The sequence below is a fragment of the Alligator mississippiensis genome, chromosome 7, assembly GCF_030867095.1.
Source record: "Alligator mississippiensis isolate rAllMis1 chromosome 7, rAllMis1, whole genome shotgun sequence".
NCBI lineage: Eukaryota > Metazoa > Chordata > Crocodylia > Alligatoridae > Alligator > Alligator mississippiensis.
The window spans coordinates 43,627,500-43,641,208 of record NC_081830.1 but is presented as its reverse complement, the minus strand read 5'-3'; the positions used below and the strand labels follow the sequence as shown (position 1 = coordinate 43,641,208).

At 42.0% G+C, this 13,709-nt stretch overlaps 2 protein-coding genes across 2 annotated transcripts; both read right to left on the bottom strand.

The window, feature by feature from the left end:
• Positions 1 to 1,476: 1,476 nt before the first annotated feature.
• COPS9 (COP9 signalosome subunit 9) lies at positions 1,477 to 3,505 on the bottom strand. Its single transcript, XM_014602800.3, has 3 exons — positions 3,365 to 3,505; positions 2,390 to 2,462; positions 1,477 to 1,790 (listed from the first exon to the last, which is right to left on the bottom strand). Exons 1-3 carry the CDS (start codon positions 3,425 to 3,427, stop codon positions 1,753 to 1,755), a joined length of 174 nt encoding a protein of 57 aa, XP_014458286.1. The 5' UTR covers positions 3,428 to 3,505; the 3' UTR covers positions 1,477 to 1,752.
• A 3,281-nt stretch (positions 3,506 to 6,786) lies between these two features.
• OTOS (otospiralin) lies at positions 6,787 to 13,316 on the bottom strand. The gene is made up of 3 exons (XM_059730917.1): positions 10,087 to 13,316; positions 9,726 to 9,752; positions 6,787 to 7,192 (listed from the first exon to the last, which is right to left on the bottom strand). The coding sequence occupies exons 1-3, from the start codon at positions 10,142 to 10,144 to the stop codon at positions 7,008 to 7,010; spliced, it is 270 nt and encodes an 89-aa protein (XP_059586900.1). The 5' UTR covers positions 10,145 to 13,316; the 3' UTR covers positions 6,787 to 7,007.
• Between the last annotated feature and the right edge of the window lie 393 nt (positions 13,317 to 13,709).

Sequence of the window (13,709 nt, the reverse complement as noted above, 5' to 3'; positions counted from 1 at the left end):
TGACCATTGCTCCTTGTTTCCCCAGGGCGCTTTGGTGAATAGTTGTTCACCTACCCGTGATGCTCACCACTGATATATTTGTAAGCTGCCACCAAATCCCCCCAAAGTCTTCTCTTTTCTAGGCTGAACAGTCCCATATCTGTCAGTCTTTTCTTGTATGGCTTGCTCTTCAGGCCTCCAATCATAGGAGTGGCCCTTCTCTGGGCTCTCTCAGGCTTTTCCACATCCTTCTTGAAGCGTGGCGCCCAGAACTGAATACAGTACTCCAGCTGCAGCCTCATCAATTCTGAGTAGAGCGGAAGAATAACGTCCTTAGTTTTGCTTGAGATGCATTGGTTGATGCATGCCGGCATACTGTTTGCTTTCCTAACTGTAGCATCACACTGGCAGCTCATATTCATTTTATGGTCAATTATGACCCCCGGTCCCTTTCAGACATGGAGCTAGCTAGCACAACACCACCAAGCCTGTAAGGTTGCTGCAGATTTTTCCTCCCCAGATGGAACACTTTACACTTCTCAGATATCTGAGAAAGGGGCAACTGTCCCTGCTTCACAGAGAAAGAAGGAGTTATTCATATATCAGAGTCCCCCACAGAATAAAAATTTTACTTAGATGCTTGCATTTTTTCCAGCTTTGCTAACAGCAGGTTCAGGTTTTTCATCCTTCACTGTAACAGGAGGGCAGACTACACATATGTAGCAAAACAAACTTAGAAGCACCCATCATAAGACAAAGAATTTCAAAACCCAGATGACTATTAAACCTAAGGAATGTGGCATCAGCAGAAAAAAGTGGAATGGGAGCAGCAGAATCTTTTCCTTAATAATTAAAGCTCTCTTACCATTCAGTATTTTCCCTCTTCTTATAACCCAGCCTACATTTAATTTAGCGTCCTTTTCTAATTCTGTATTAGTTACATTCTGTGAATTCACAATGGCAGCACAGCTGTAGCTGCTGCTACTATTACTACAAACACATCTGCAGTTACTGACATCAGTGGGAGTTCTGGCATCGTCTTCAATGGGTGTGTCAACACATGCAATTAATGTGCCTGAATTTTCTTCACAGAAAATTCAAGACCATTAAAGTACTCCCCAGCGTACATCTACACGTGTACCCCTGTTGAGAACAAACTGAGCCTGACAGGAGCAGTGCAGTTCTGCTCTGAGCTCCTGCAGCAGTGAGGGGGAGCTCTAGGCTCCCCCAGCTGACAGCCCCAGGCTGGCAGGGAACATGGTGGTTTAGCCCCGAGCTCTGCAGGGTGGGTGGGAGCTACCCCAGCTCAGTGAGCAGTTCTATCCCAGGTAGAGGAGATTGAGCTGGCCTGGGGGGAATGAATGACTTTACACAAAACGGCTAGATTAATCCTAAATATTGAAAAACAAGATCATATATTCTGTAGTTTATCTTTGTATAATGCCTAAAAAGTAACAATGAATGTTACCCACTCCCCACAAAACCAGGATCTTCAGGGAATTTCTAAATGCATCAGCATTTATTAACACTGGAAACAAATCCAGTGGAGCGTTTATTAAATGAACACATCAGCAAGTACATTAAAGAAAACAAATATGCTTTCTAGTAACAGCAGTTCACAATTACTTTCATATCACCTTTTAACCACTGAATTTTCAATATCTCTGAAAGCATTTTTACAAATTTACTCCAAGTTTTTTCTTAAAGGAGACCACTAGCAATCCTACAGGGGGATTCCACACCTTTTAACACCACATAGCTAGAAGACGAATTTCACTGGATGTCATCATCATCAAAGAGATCTTCAAAATCTAGTTGGAACAAACAAAACAAACAACACAGTATAGTACTCTACATTGCACCTACATATATTTTTAATTAAAGGCAAGTAAAAGCTAAACAAACTAGATTAATCTGAAACCCAGTATCAGGTGATCTTGTCTCCTGCACCACAGAAGTCAACAAGAGTTTTGCCACTGATTTGAACAGAGGCAGGCTCATGGTCTCCCATGTGCTCCTCTCATTCCAAACTGAGCTGAATTCACAAAAAGAATTTTCCCATGAAAAATGTGTGTGTGTGGGGGGGGGGGGCGTGTCAAGATTTTAAAGCATGTAATGACCAAAGCAGAGGGTTCTTCTTAAACAAAGTTGCATATTCTTGTCACATAATAAAATATATCATGTTACATTACTGAAGGCAAAATTTAAGTGGTTTATTTAGGGATTAGAGAGTACCAAATATCATGTTGGCCCTAATGTCTAGTCCAAATCTTGGGAACCACTTAAAACTGACTTTTGACAGTCATATATTCACTACCAATACAAAGCAATCCAATTCACAGTGGCATTACTTCTGTATTTTAAAAAAGTAAGTAACACTGCAACAGAAATGTAATAAATTAAATCTTACCATTAAAGAAATCTGCATGAACTGCTTTTTCATTGGCTGCTAAATCCATCAGCAGACCTGTACTTCCCCCTGCCTAAAAACAAATACCATTTTATCAATTACTGCTTTTTGTTTAGTAACAAAAAATACAATGCGAGTGACTTCAAGATATGATGTATTAATTCTCATACCACATGCACCATTCCCTGAAAGTCAGCAATCAAAAAATCGGGGTGCGTGTCTTGAGCCAGGAAACCGATTTCCAGACAGTTTGGTTAAAAGTATACTCAGCTTATTGACAAGTAACCTGACATCCTCACGTCACATCATTTCCAGCTGCGTACCCAATCTTTATTTCCTATACCTCCTGCTTACTGAGTCCCTCTTGTAGCATATGCTGTACGCCTCAACTAGGGCAGATGCTAGATGCATCAGTCAGACCATGGCCTTTTCCCTTCCAATGGGGCAGCAATGTCAGGGGAAGCAACTGCCGTATTTTCCCATATACAACATGCCCCAAAATAAAACACACTTTGTTTTTTAAATAACCCCCCACCACCCTTTCCTTGTAGCGAACAACTGGGCGGCAGTGGCTGGATGCCCGAGCCCGCTCGCAGTTCTGCTGCCCATTAGCCATCTGCTGACTTTCTTTTCATTGTTGCCCACGGGCCAGCAGAAACTGCCCTTCCTGCATGGCCTTGCTCATCATACGCACTGAAATTCCCAGCAACTGGTCCCGGCGGTGCGCTAGGCAAGACAATACGGTATCAGCCCACGCCAGAGATAGGAGTGGGGGGCGGGGTCATGTCAGCAACGGGGACCCGCCCCACGTCTTCGCGCAGGCAGGACTCCCCCCTTCGCCGGCCCCACCCCGCGCGAAGAGCCAATCAGATCGCCGGGCGGAGCAGGCAGTCCTGCAGGCTCCGCGCAGCGGGAGCCAGCCACAACCGCGAGCTGCGCGCGCAGCCTTTCCCTCAGTCCCCGCCCCATCCTCACCTCGTCCAGGTCCACGTAGGGCCCCGCGCCCTCGGGGAACATCTCATCCACCGCCGGCTTCATCGCCCAGCCAGGCACGCAGATACCGCGCTAGGCTCCCGGGTGCTGCCCGTCCCTTCAGAGTCACTTCCGATCCGGCTTCACTGACAGCTTCCGGTATGAGGAGCGCGTGTGCGCGCGCGACTTGTCTGGATGCTCGGAGGACCGGCGCTCTATGGTATCGGGGGCCAGCTTGTCGCGTTGGTTCCCCCTGAGCGCCACAGCTGCACATGCACCTCGTTCAGCTGTTACCGCGGGACATTGTTACAATTATGATTGTTATTTTATTATTATTAATAACGATGCTTGATAATACTAGGGCACCAATGATAGTTGTAATGATTGTTATTATTGTTTATTATTTTATTATTATTGCTGCTGCTGCTGATGCCCTAGTATTATTATTCATAGTAGTAGTGATGATAATAATGATAACAGTAATGATAATTAAATCCCTGGCTCTTCTATAGTAGGAGATCCAGAATAAGCTTTCCATAAGTGCTCAAGTGCTACGGGCCTTGCAGGTGGTACACCAGAATGAATGTCCCCTACCAAGGCAGCCCCTGAAAGGGGAGAGACTCCATTGGTGCAGGCACGTATTGAGCAGTATGTGTCCTAGCGGCTGTGCCAATACACTGGCAGAGATCACACCCTTCTCAAACACAGCTGTACCAGTACAAACCCTGGCTACAGACCAGACCTTAGAAGGCTGAAGCCTGGTTTACAATTCTGAGCTCCAGCACCATGGGGTGCCTTGAGATCCTTTCAAGGGTGCCATGAGCTGCCACAGTCTTAGCACCGCTGGGTGCGCAAACACGATTAACCAGATGAACCCAGAGGTTTCGCATAGGAACTCCTGGTGTTAAAAGCACTCTGCCCTGGTGTGGTCTTTCTGTGTTCTTTGCAACAGTGGAGTTGCTGTAGTATTTTCCTGTAGTCAAAAACGAGTGAAAGAAGAGCCAGCATTTTCCAAGGGGTGCCTCAAGCCTATTGTGGGGTGCCTTGAGTGTAAAAGGGTCAAGAACCACTGTTGTAAACCTTGGCCAGCACATCTATCAATAATGAATGCACAGCCCTCATGCAGCTGCATTCCCCAGCATGTATGCAATTATGATGACAAAACAGCCCTCTGCCAGGATAGCTTGTTTCATTCGGGTGACTCTGTTAGTGGCACCAGCCAAAGGATTCTTTTGCCAATATGAACAGTTTCCTATAAATAGGTGAGCCAGTGTAGCTTCACCAATATAGCTAAACCAGGAAAACCTTTCAAGCAGAGGAAGGCCTAAGTCCCATTTTCAAAAGTCACATTTTCTCAAAGGCTCATCTGGTTGACATTATATTGGGACAGTTGAACTTCTGTTTATCTGTGAAAATGAACAGACAAATGTTTCTTGTGTGAATTTATATTTTTTTCTTTGTAAATGTCCTAGCCATCTGCTTTTACAAACTCCATTGTCATGGGGTAGCTAGGTTATGGATAGGGGTGATCTTGTCTCAGGTGAGGGATTGGGCTACATGACCTCTGGAGGTTCTTTCCAGCTCTGCTTCGCTAGGACTCTTGGATTGTATTTCAGTGCCTCACAATCTTTTAAAATATATTTTGTCCTAACAACATTTGTGTGAGATCTGGGAGTACTAGTATCCTGTTTTACTGTTGAGAAAGGGATCTGGGCCTTTGTGGCTTCCTGCAGGCAGGACGTGCCTAACTCCCATTTAGTGTCTAATGGGACCTGATTGATCACCCTTTTTATTAGCATATCTGCTTTCATAAAAGAGTATTCACTACTATACATGGCACTGCATATGTACTAGATGTATTTATACAGTCCATCTTTTTTTCAACAGTTGGCTGTGACACCAGTTGTGTTTTTTACCCTTCAATAAAAACACAGGGAAGTATAGGAAAGGGTTTTTCACTTTAATATACATAAGGTAGGAGATAGCTTAATTCCTTTATGAGTTTGAGATGTAAATTAGCAAACCTGGCAGGATTATCTCCACTTATGCTCAAAGGAGAAAATATCTGAGGCATTTATGAAGGAAGTACTTTTAGTCCAGATCTCTAGATCCTTAACCTCCTCTCACCCTTTAACAGAAAACAAATAAAGGATAATTCTGGGGTCAGCTTGTTAGCCTGAGACTCTCAAGACTTAGGTTCAGTTCAGTTACAAGACATCTTCAGAGACTTTGGGTAAGACACTGATTCTTTCTGTACTCAGCCTGTAGAATGGGGATAAAATGCCTCACAGGCATGTTATAGGGATAAACACATGAATGACTGAAATGCCCGGATGATTAATAGGTGCTGCATAAGCACCTAAAATAGATTAAATAATCCTTATTAATCAACAGCCATATATAATTAGCTATTAGCTAATCTTTGCTCTAGGGAGAAACACACTTTAATATCCCAGAGACAGACCCTCTGTAGACATTTACATCGGCACAGAGCAAATGTAAAAATATCAAATGAAAAAAGGCAAGACTTTACAGCCACTCTCTCTGGAGGTATATGACGACTCAAAGGGAGAGCAGTGGAAAATCAGGTCCTGAGCTGTCTCTTACCTTTAAAAAGGTTCTCCATTTGTGGCTACTTGTGCAATAGTAATAACAGTAGTTTAATCAGTGCTGGCAAAGACTTTACTTTAACAGGTACGGGACTAAAATTAAGAAAAAGGAAGACTAGCAGATAGAAGCCTCCCCTGGATCCTGACCACCTGTGAGACATCCTCTTGTCTCCCACTAGGATACCAGGGACCAGTGGATGCTATTGACCCTAGATTGTCCATTCTGTTAAGGCCACTGCTACACAGTGCAAAGTGGCCTTGAACTGATCAGTAATTCCTCGCAGAGTTCTTTACATGTAGACAGCTCGTGGAAGCAGTGTTTTCCTTGCCTATGCCAGTTGGCCTCTAACCTCAACAAAAAGGGCAGGAGGCATGTTGGGCAGACCTGAAGGCATGCTGGGGCATTTCCAGGGTAGGAGCTAGTATAGTAAGGTAAAACTCTGCAGTATCCGATTCTCTGCTGCTGTGCAGGATTTTATGCTACTAGTGCTAGCAGCAAAGAGAGCGAGAGAGGCAGGATCTCTTTTGCACCAACATACACAGCAGGATCCAGGTGTCACTAAATCAGGAAGCCAAACTCATGTTTCCCAAAGCTGAACTTGGGCATAGTGCAGAATCAGGGTCATAGAATCTCACTTTAAAAGATGTGGGAGCTGGCGACAAATTATTGCTGGTAGAGAGCCCTTGCTGTGCAATAATGCTACTCTGTCTGCTGTCAGTGTCGAGAAATGACACGATAGGCACTTTTTATACATTTCAAAATATAAAGACATTTAAAAAAAAAAAAGCACAGCAGCATCAGAGTTTGACCTCTTTATTATATTTGCACAAAGGTATACATTGAATTAAAAATATAAACTACACTAAAATCATGTGCAATTTTACAAAAAAGCAAATACTATACAGTATATGATACTCAAACAGTTAAAAAGCATAGAAATGACAGAAGTGACTGAACTGGCAATTCACGAGTTTACTGGCAGCAGTACATTCCTTTAAATACCTCATCATTAGCATTAGCAAAATGAGTAAAGTCACTAGTGTTCATAAGCTGGAACATGGTAACCAAGGCCATTTCCAATAGGGTAGTGAGCAAAGAAGGTTCTGGCCATTTCATTGATTCTGTTGTATGCTCCCAGGGTCCGGAAATACTCCACATATGACCAGAAATCATTAGACCAGAAAGGCCAGTAGGGCATGGAGGCAGGTACTTGATAGGGATCTAAAATAAATATTGCAGAATTAGTTTATTGTAACAAGAAGCAGGTTGGTTGGCTGGGCACCAGACAGACAACAAAAACAGGCACAAAAAGTGGCTTTAAACCCCCTTTACCATCTCTCCTCACTTATTCCACCACCTTTCCTTTCTCCAGTAGAGGAATAGGAAACCCCAAAATCCAGCTCATGTCATTCTGTAAAATGTTCACTGCCCTTCAGGGGGTTGTACTGTATGTGAAGTACTGCTGTTATAACTTAGAAGTACTGTAAGTTGTACCTGGAAATTCTGTATTCGGTATCAGAACAATTCAAAGAGAAATACAAACATTAGGATACAGCTCTTAAAAAAAATCAATGGTATCTTATGGCTTTGTGTGGCTGGGCCTTCCAAGAAACTTTCACTACAAACAAATCATTCTGCAAACGTGAATGGCTTCTCCTGTGCTCACTGGAAATGATTCCAGGAGCACAGCACTAAGCAGTGCCCTGTTCTCCTGCTTGGACGTGGTCTCCCTCCTGCTGCCAGCCAAACGTCATTCTTCCTATCAGTAAGAGAAACCCACATGAGGACTTTTTCCCCTTAAACAACATGAACAAGAGAGCGTATGTCCTTGCTTGTCCATGCTACCATTAACAACCTTGATTTGACTTTTGGTTTTGGCATGGCACAGGCTTCAGCAGAAGGGGAGCAGCTGCAGGCTAAGTCTGAGACCCTGATCCTACAGTGGATCCTTTTGGTGACACCATTGAAGTCAACAGGGCCCCACATTGAGGGAGAGATCCCATTCCAGGGCTGGGGTCTGAGATGCGTTGCAGGAATCTGAAACCGTGAAATTACATCTCTTCTTTGCTGGTCCTGGAAAACAAAAACTAAAGAGATGGAGAAAAATTCTCCAGCAGCAGCAACAGGAATTTCCCACTTGGCTGGAGCCAGATTTGGGGGGTTCTTTTTAGGTCATTAATAAATTAATTTGGACTTGAGCTGCTAGTTCAGGGAGACTGAAACCTCCAGATGCTGAGTACTCTTAGTCCCCAGTGCAATAAAGCACTTAAACGCATGTGGAACTTACCTAAACCACTACTAACAAGCATTATGTTAGTTAGTTGCTTCAGGGCCCAGTTGGATCAGGACCTCTGTTCCCACAGTGTTTGGGCATTGTTTAAATTCCACTGAAATCAATAAGATTCTTTGCATTGATTTTTATAGCTTTGGATTAGGCTTCTTACTGAGAATTAGGGATGCTCAGCACTTACCCCAGGCACCAATTTCATAGGCTTAAATTTACAATGCATAGCCACAGATAGTACATAATAATATTAAATGAATTAGCCACTGCTTTCTGTGGAACAGAGTGCATTGCTTGTATTAGCTGACCTGCAGGTTCACGTCACCAGATTCTTGGCAAAATGTAAAACCAGTGTATCACCCAGGTTAAAGTTTATTATTATCCTATGAAATGCATTCACATGGTAGTTAAACTAAGATGTCGCATCAAAAAAAAGTTACCTGCATTTATTTGAAAAGCAAATATCCAAACATGAGTTCCAAGATGCAAGCAAGAAAAGATCATGAGGTTTGTTGCAGGCAGTTTCAAAATAATTTGTTTTTTAATTAACATGTAATAATCAAATTAAAAATCTTCCCATGCCCGTACCAGGTTCACATTTTGGGGATTGCTGTTTTCAATGGGATGTTATGATACCATCTGTCAGTACATCCAGGATACTCTTAGTTTTTATGCTATTTATTCATATTCACACACCAGCAGACCTGGTACTTTATATAGATGTAACATTTTTGGGTCCCTCTTTGTTCTCAACAAAAATTTAGGCAAATGTGGTCTACAAAACTTCTCCAGGCTGTCCTCAGAAACTGCTATCCAAAGCATCAATCAGCAAGCCAATTTAAATGTTAGCAACTGGTGGTTTTAAAGGCAAAGCCAACTTTGCATGTTACAGGCAAGATCCTCAGTTGGTGAAAAAACAAAACTGTCTGAAGACCTGTTCCTGTATTTCTTTTTTAAATTGACTTTCTGAGCATTTGTTGGTTTTAATCTTTTTGTTCTGGAAGCTGGATTTTTCTTTTTGCCAACAAGATTACATGTATTTTAGAATAATATAAAATGACTAGTATGATTCAATACCTCCAGAGGGGCCTGGGTGCCCAATAGATTTAACAGTCTTAATTATGGTAGCATTATACAATACACAGTTTGATCTGACTTTGTCCAGCTCAGAATTTGTTTGTTTTTTCAAGTCAGATGTGCTGTTTTTCTTTCAACACATCAACTATTATGCATTTTTATAGATGTTTTGTCTACTGTTTGAATCAGTCGCGAAAAATAATATTTTTGTATCTCTTTCTGATATCTTGTTCTGTAAAGAACAGATGGAAATATTTCTATCAGGATCTTATCCAAAGCCTGCTGAGTTTAATGGAAGTCCTCACTGGTTTCACTGGGTTTTGGATCAGAGTTACAAGTGGTTCTTCAGTTTTTTTGGAATGTAAAAAAAAAAAAAAAAAAGTAAAGAATTACCATCTTCATCTTGAATCGGCCGAGCATCTATAAATAAATAAGAAACTAATCAATATTAGGGCACAGATGGGAGGATTTATGGTGTACAAAGAGCTACTTTAAAGCACACAATCTGACACACTCTGCAGTGCACAGGAAGGAGCCTACTGACAGCTCAACTTCTGTTTCGTGAAACAGCTGAATAAAGAATTCTCTGTTTATAGTTGCTCAGTAGCATAGACTGAAAACTGTTTGCCAGTAACAAAGACAAATGAGATTGATATACAAATAATATGTGAGAGCAAATGCAAGTCAAAACATACAGAGAAAGACATTTAAAAGAGCTGGGAAAAAAGGAAGATAACTATAGCACTGCACTTACCTGTTAACATGTTCATCAGCATGCAGAAGAAAACTAAGCCAATAAAGATAAACTTCATCTTCCCTGCAAGTTCTTATTCCTGTTTCTGAAATATAATCTATACAACTGAAATGTATCAGAACACATCAATACTTATGCAAAATACATTATTTTATTGTACACCAAAAAGTATGTTGCAGTGCCTTATTTTCAGCAAAGGCCAAACAAGAATTTTACAATTCTCTCAACTCTCTCCTTACAGATTAATTGCAAAAAATTACAAATACTAAAAAATAGTGAAATTTATAAATAAGAGTGAAATTTTAAGTGGCAGAAATTCAAAAGATCACTTGTATTGCCATGAAATTAAATGCATTGGAATTATTTTGTTTTGTGGCTATTTAATTTCACTGTGGAAGTTACCTTTTCTCTTCCCTCTTCTTCCTCTTAAATTAGTAGACGTCTGTAGCGGAGTCAGTTGCAAAAACCTGAATGGGTTTCTATTGCTGTAAAATAGCAGCACTGTTTAAAGAGGGTGGAGGATAAGGAAAGGAACGTCAGTTAACACACTGATCTGATTTTTTTTACCCTAATCTAAAACTATTTTAGTTGCACATGTTTGCACAACATTGGAGCGCCATCCATGGTCAAAAATACCTGGATAAACTTTGTCAATAAATTTCTGTACTATGAAGGTAGAAAGAAAAAATCCAGCTGCTAATTCAGTCTTTGCAATATTTTGCAAATTTTTTTCCTAGAAATAAATCTTTTTGGCTGGCATATATTAATTTTGAGATAACGATGTGTTGGCAAAAATCTGTCTATAGCTGTGTAATAGTGCAAGCAAATAACATCAATACTCGTGATTTAATTCCAGAAATTATCTGAAGATGCAGGAAGACTAAATTGCTTACTTAGCTTATATTGTCACTTAAAGAGTCTAGCTGAATTTGATTTTTCTGCCTTGGGAATAAAAAAAAAAATCCCTGGCAGTGAGCCACTTTCAATGACTACTATTGCTTGTGGTTCCCAAGAGGCAGGTTCTTAAAAAGTATTTTAGATACCCAATTCTCCAGTCAATAGGATTGATGTTCCTAAACGCATTTAAAATCTTTAAATCACGCTGATTGCAGATATGCCAAGGGAATAAACCGTAGCAGAGCCTGAATGAATGAAGATGCATTAGCCCCAGGTCAGAACAGGCTGCCAAACCTGGACTTGCAGGGGACTCCTAGCTGCCGAGGCTTCACCCTGTCTCAGTCAGGTCAAAATGGCCATGTGATGTTCAGCACAAATAGCCTTGTGCAGACTGAGAGATACGTAATGATCATACAGAGATATGTAATGATCATAGCTCTCCTTTCACTAAGGTCAGAAATTTACCTTTCCCTTGCTTAACCTGAAGCTTCCACCTCTCTCCAGAAATAACTCCTGACTGTTACATCACTGAACACAATCCTGTGCTTGCGGTACCGAGCCCCACTCCTACCCTACAGCTCCAGGGAGATGTGGAATCTCCATCACTGGAAGTTCTTAAATGCAGATTAGCCAAAAATTAGTCTGGGATTGTTTAGATAGAGGTGATCCTGACTACAACAGAAAGAGTTGGACTAGATGATTTTATGAGGTACCCTTCACCCCCCATTTTATCTTCTCATGACTACATCTTGCACTGGCTTGGGTATCATAGGAATACAATCTGCACATTCAGTTTGGGGCTAATTAGATGGCTTTGCAGGTAAACCCAGCTTTGCTCAGACTGGCCCTCCTGATGGAGCTCAGCCCTATTTATCTATGCATAATGTTCAGCCATTTCTACCAGGAACTTTTTGTCTTAGATCAGGTCTGTAAAGGCATCTCTGAAAGGAAAGATCATTGTAGCTTTAGAATACACCAGGCCATGCCAACTGTTATAGATCTTGAAAAGAAATCCCAAGACAGCAGCTCCTGCTTCATCACCATAAAGGCTTTAGATCTTCCCTTTTAGTGGCTCTAACACCCACAGATGCAGTCATCATGTGACCTTCCCCTACACAGCACCATCCTCCACTGGAGGAGACCTGCTGGAGTGGTTTCTATTGTATATAACCACTTCCCATGTGTCGTTTTTAAAATCATGGCATCCTAGTACCTCACAAACCTTGGTTCCCACATTGTTACTTGTAGCACACTCTCTTTGCCAAAATCTTCAGCACAGCTGCAGAGCTGGGTCCACAAATTCAACTTATTCTGTAACTCCAAGTGATGCTTTCAGTTGTGCTCCCCCATTTAGTGTGTCAGTCACAGAAACCACCAGGATCTCAACAATATGCCTAGGCTACTCTGAGACTCCAGTGGTCTTGAAATCTTCAGTTTTAATTATCGATTATGTGCATAAATCAGTGTATTTTTCCCTGAACGACAGTAAAGAGACATAGTTTAGGTTAGGTTACAGAGAGCAATGGCAAGGAAAGCAGCAGCACAGCTGAAGCAGTCGTCATCTCGAGGTATTCCTTCTTAGACTTTACATTTTTTCTTTTTCTTTTTGAGATAAAAGAATGACAAGTTCACTACACTAAGAAACTTGCAACATGATTTCAAGAGGGCTTAAACATGTAGAAGGGTAAGAAGAATATCAAGAGTTATAACATCATGCTAACAAGAAAAGCAGTTAAATGGAACTATAACTTCATGGCCCAGAGTTTAAGCCAATCTCTATGAGAGATCAGAATGAAAGGCAGATTATGGCTCATTTGGATAGTGCGCTTTTTTGCACCTTTTTTCTGGGGAAGTTATGTCAGCCACAGCTAGAGAAAGGATGGACAACAGTTTGGACCCAGAATCACAATAATTATGTTCTATGTGCGGGCCGGGAGCGATCCACGGCCCATTTTGTGCATGCGGGCTGTGGCCAGCAGCCCGGGCACGCGGGGTCGGAGAAAACCGGGGGGTGAGCTAGAATTAGTCATGGACGCTTAGTGGTTGATTCAAGATTGTTTACTTACACCAAAGATGGTCATGGTGTAGGCTGGACAGTTTTCCAGGCACAGCTCCGCTTAAATCCTCGTTTGAGGACCACGACAAGCTCGATCTCCTACGGAGTTGTCAAAACTCCGTGGGTCCGTCTCTTTTTGCGCGCAGGGAGGGATACGTCTAGGAATCTATTGGCGACGGGGAGAGGCCAGAGGCTGATCAGGCCCCTGTTGCCTTTTAAGAAATGCGTTGGGTCCGTAAGGATCTGCAGTGCTTAGAGATCTTCACGCAAAGTGAAGGCTTTTCTCTCTCTCTCTCAAACTCCGACTTGGGCGGAAACCACCCAAGCTCTTTATATGGCTAGCAAGCCAATCGCTAGCCGCCACGTATGCATAATTTAATGTGAACCAATAATGTGGCTCGAATTTCAATACAAATGGTGGGAACTCTTTGCACCGAGCATTTCTTAGATGCAAAAAGAAATGCACCATGCAAAGAAAGCTACAAGTTGGCGGGAATTCTCCGTTGCACCGGGGTTCTCTTCTGCAGCAGAAAACTCCACCGTGCAAAGAAGCTGCAATTTGGCGGGAAAATAATTTAGCAGTGCTGAAGCACACACAAAACACAAAATCACAGCTTTGGGTTGTGACATTCTAATTCCATGAGGGCCAACCTTTTTGGCAGGTGTGCTA

What these genes read in the sequence shown, in the direction of transcription:
- COPS9 (XM_014602800.3), bottom strand. Translation starts at nt 3,427, where the DNA reads ATGAAGCCGGCGGTGGATGAGATGTTCCCCGAGGGCGCGGGGCCCTAC. An exon ending in CCTACGTGGACCTGGACGAG is followed by an intron (nt 2,463 to 3,364) that starts GTGAGGATGGGG and finishes ATTTGTTTTTAG; the next exon opens with GCAGGGGGAAGTACAGGTCT. An exon ending in TCATGCAGATTTCTTTAATG is followed by an intron (nt 1,791 to 2,389) that starts GTAAGATTTAAT and finishes TGTTCCAACTAG; the next exon opens with ATTTTGAAGATCTCTTTGAT.
- OTOS (XM_059730917.1), bottom strand. Translation starts at nt 10,144, where the DNA reads ATGAAGTTTATCTTTATTGGCTTAGTTTTCTTCTGCATGCTGATGAAC. An exon ending in GCTGATGAACATGTTAACAG is followed by an intron (nt 9,753 to 10,086) that starts GTAAGTGCAGTG and finishes ATTTATTTATAG; the next exon opens with ATGCTCGGCCGATTCAAGAT. An exon ending in GCCGATTCAAGATGAAGATG is followed by an intron (nt 7,193 to 9,725) that starts GTAATTCTTTAC and finishes TATTTATTTTAG; the next exon opens with ATCCCTATCAAGTACCTGCC.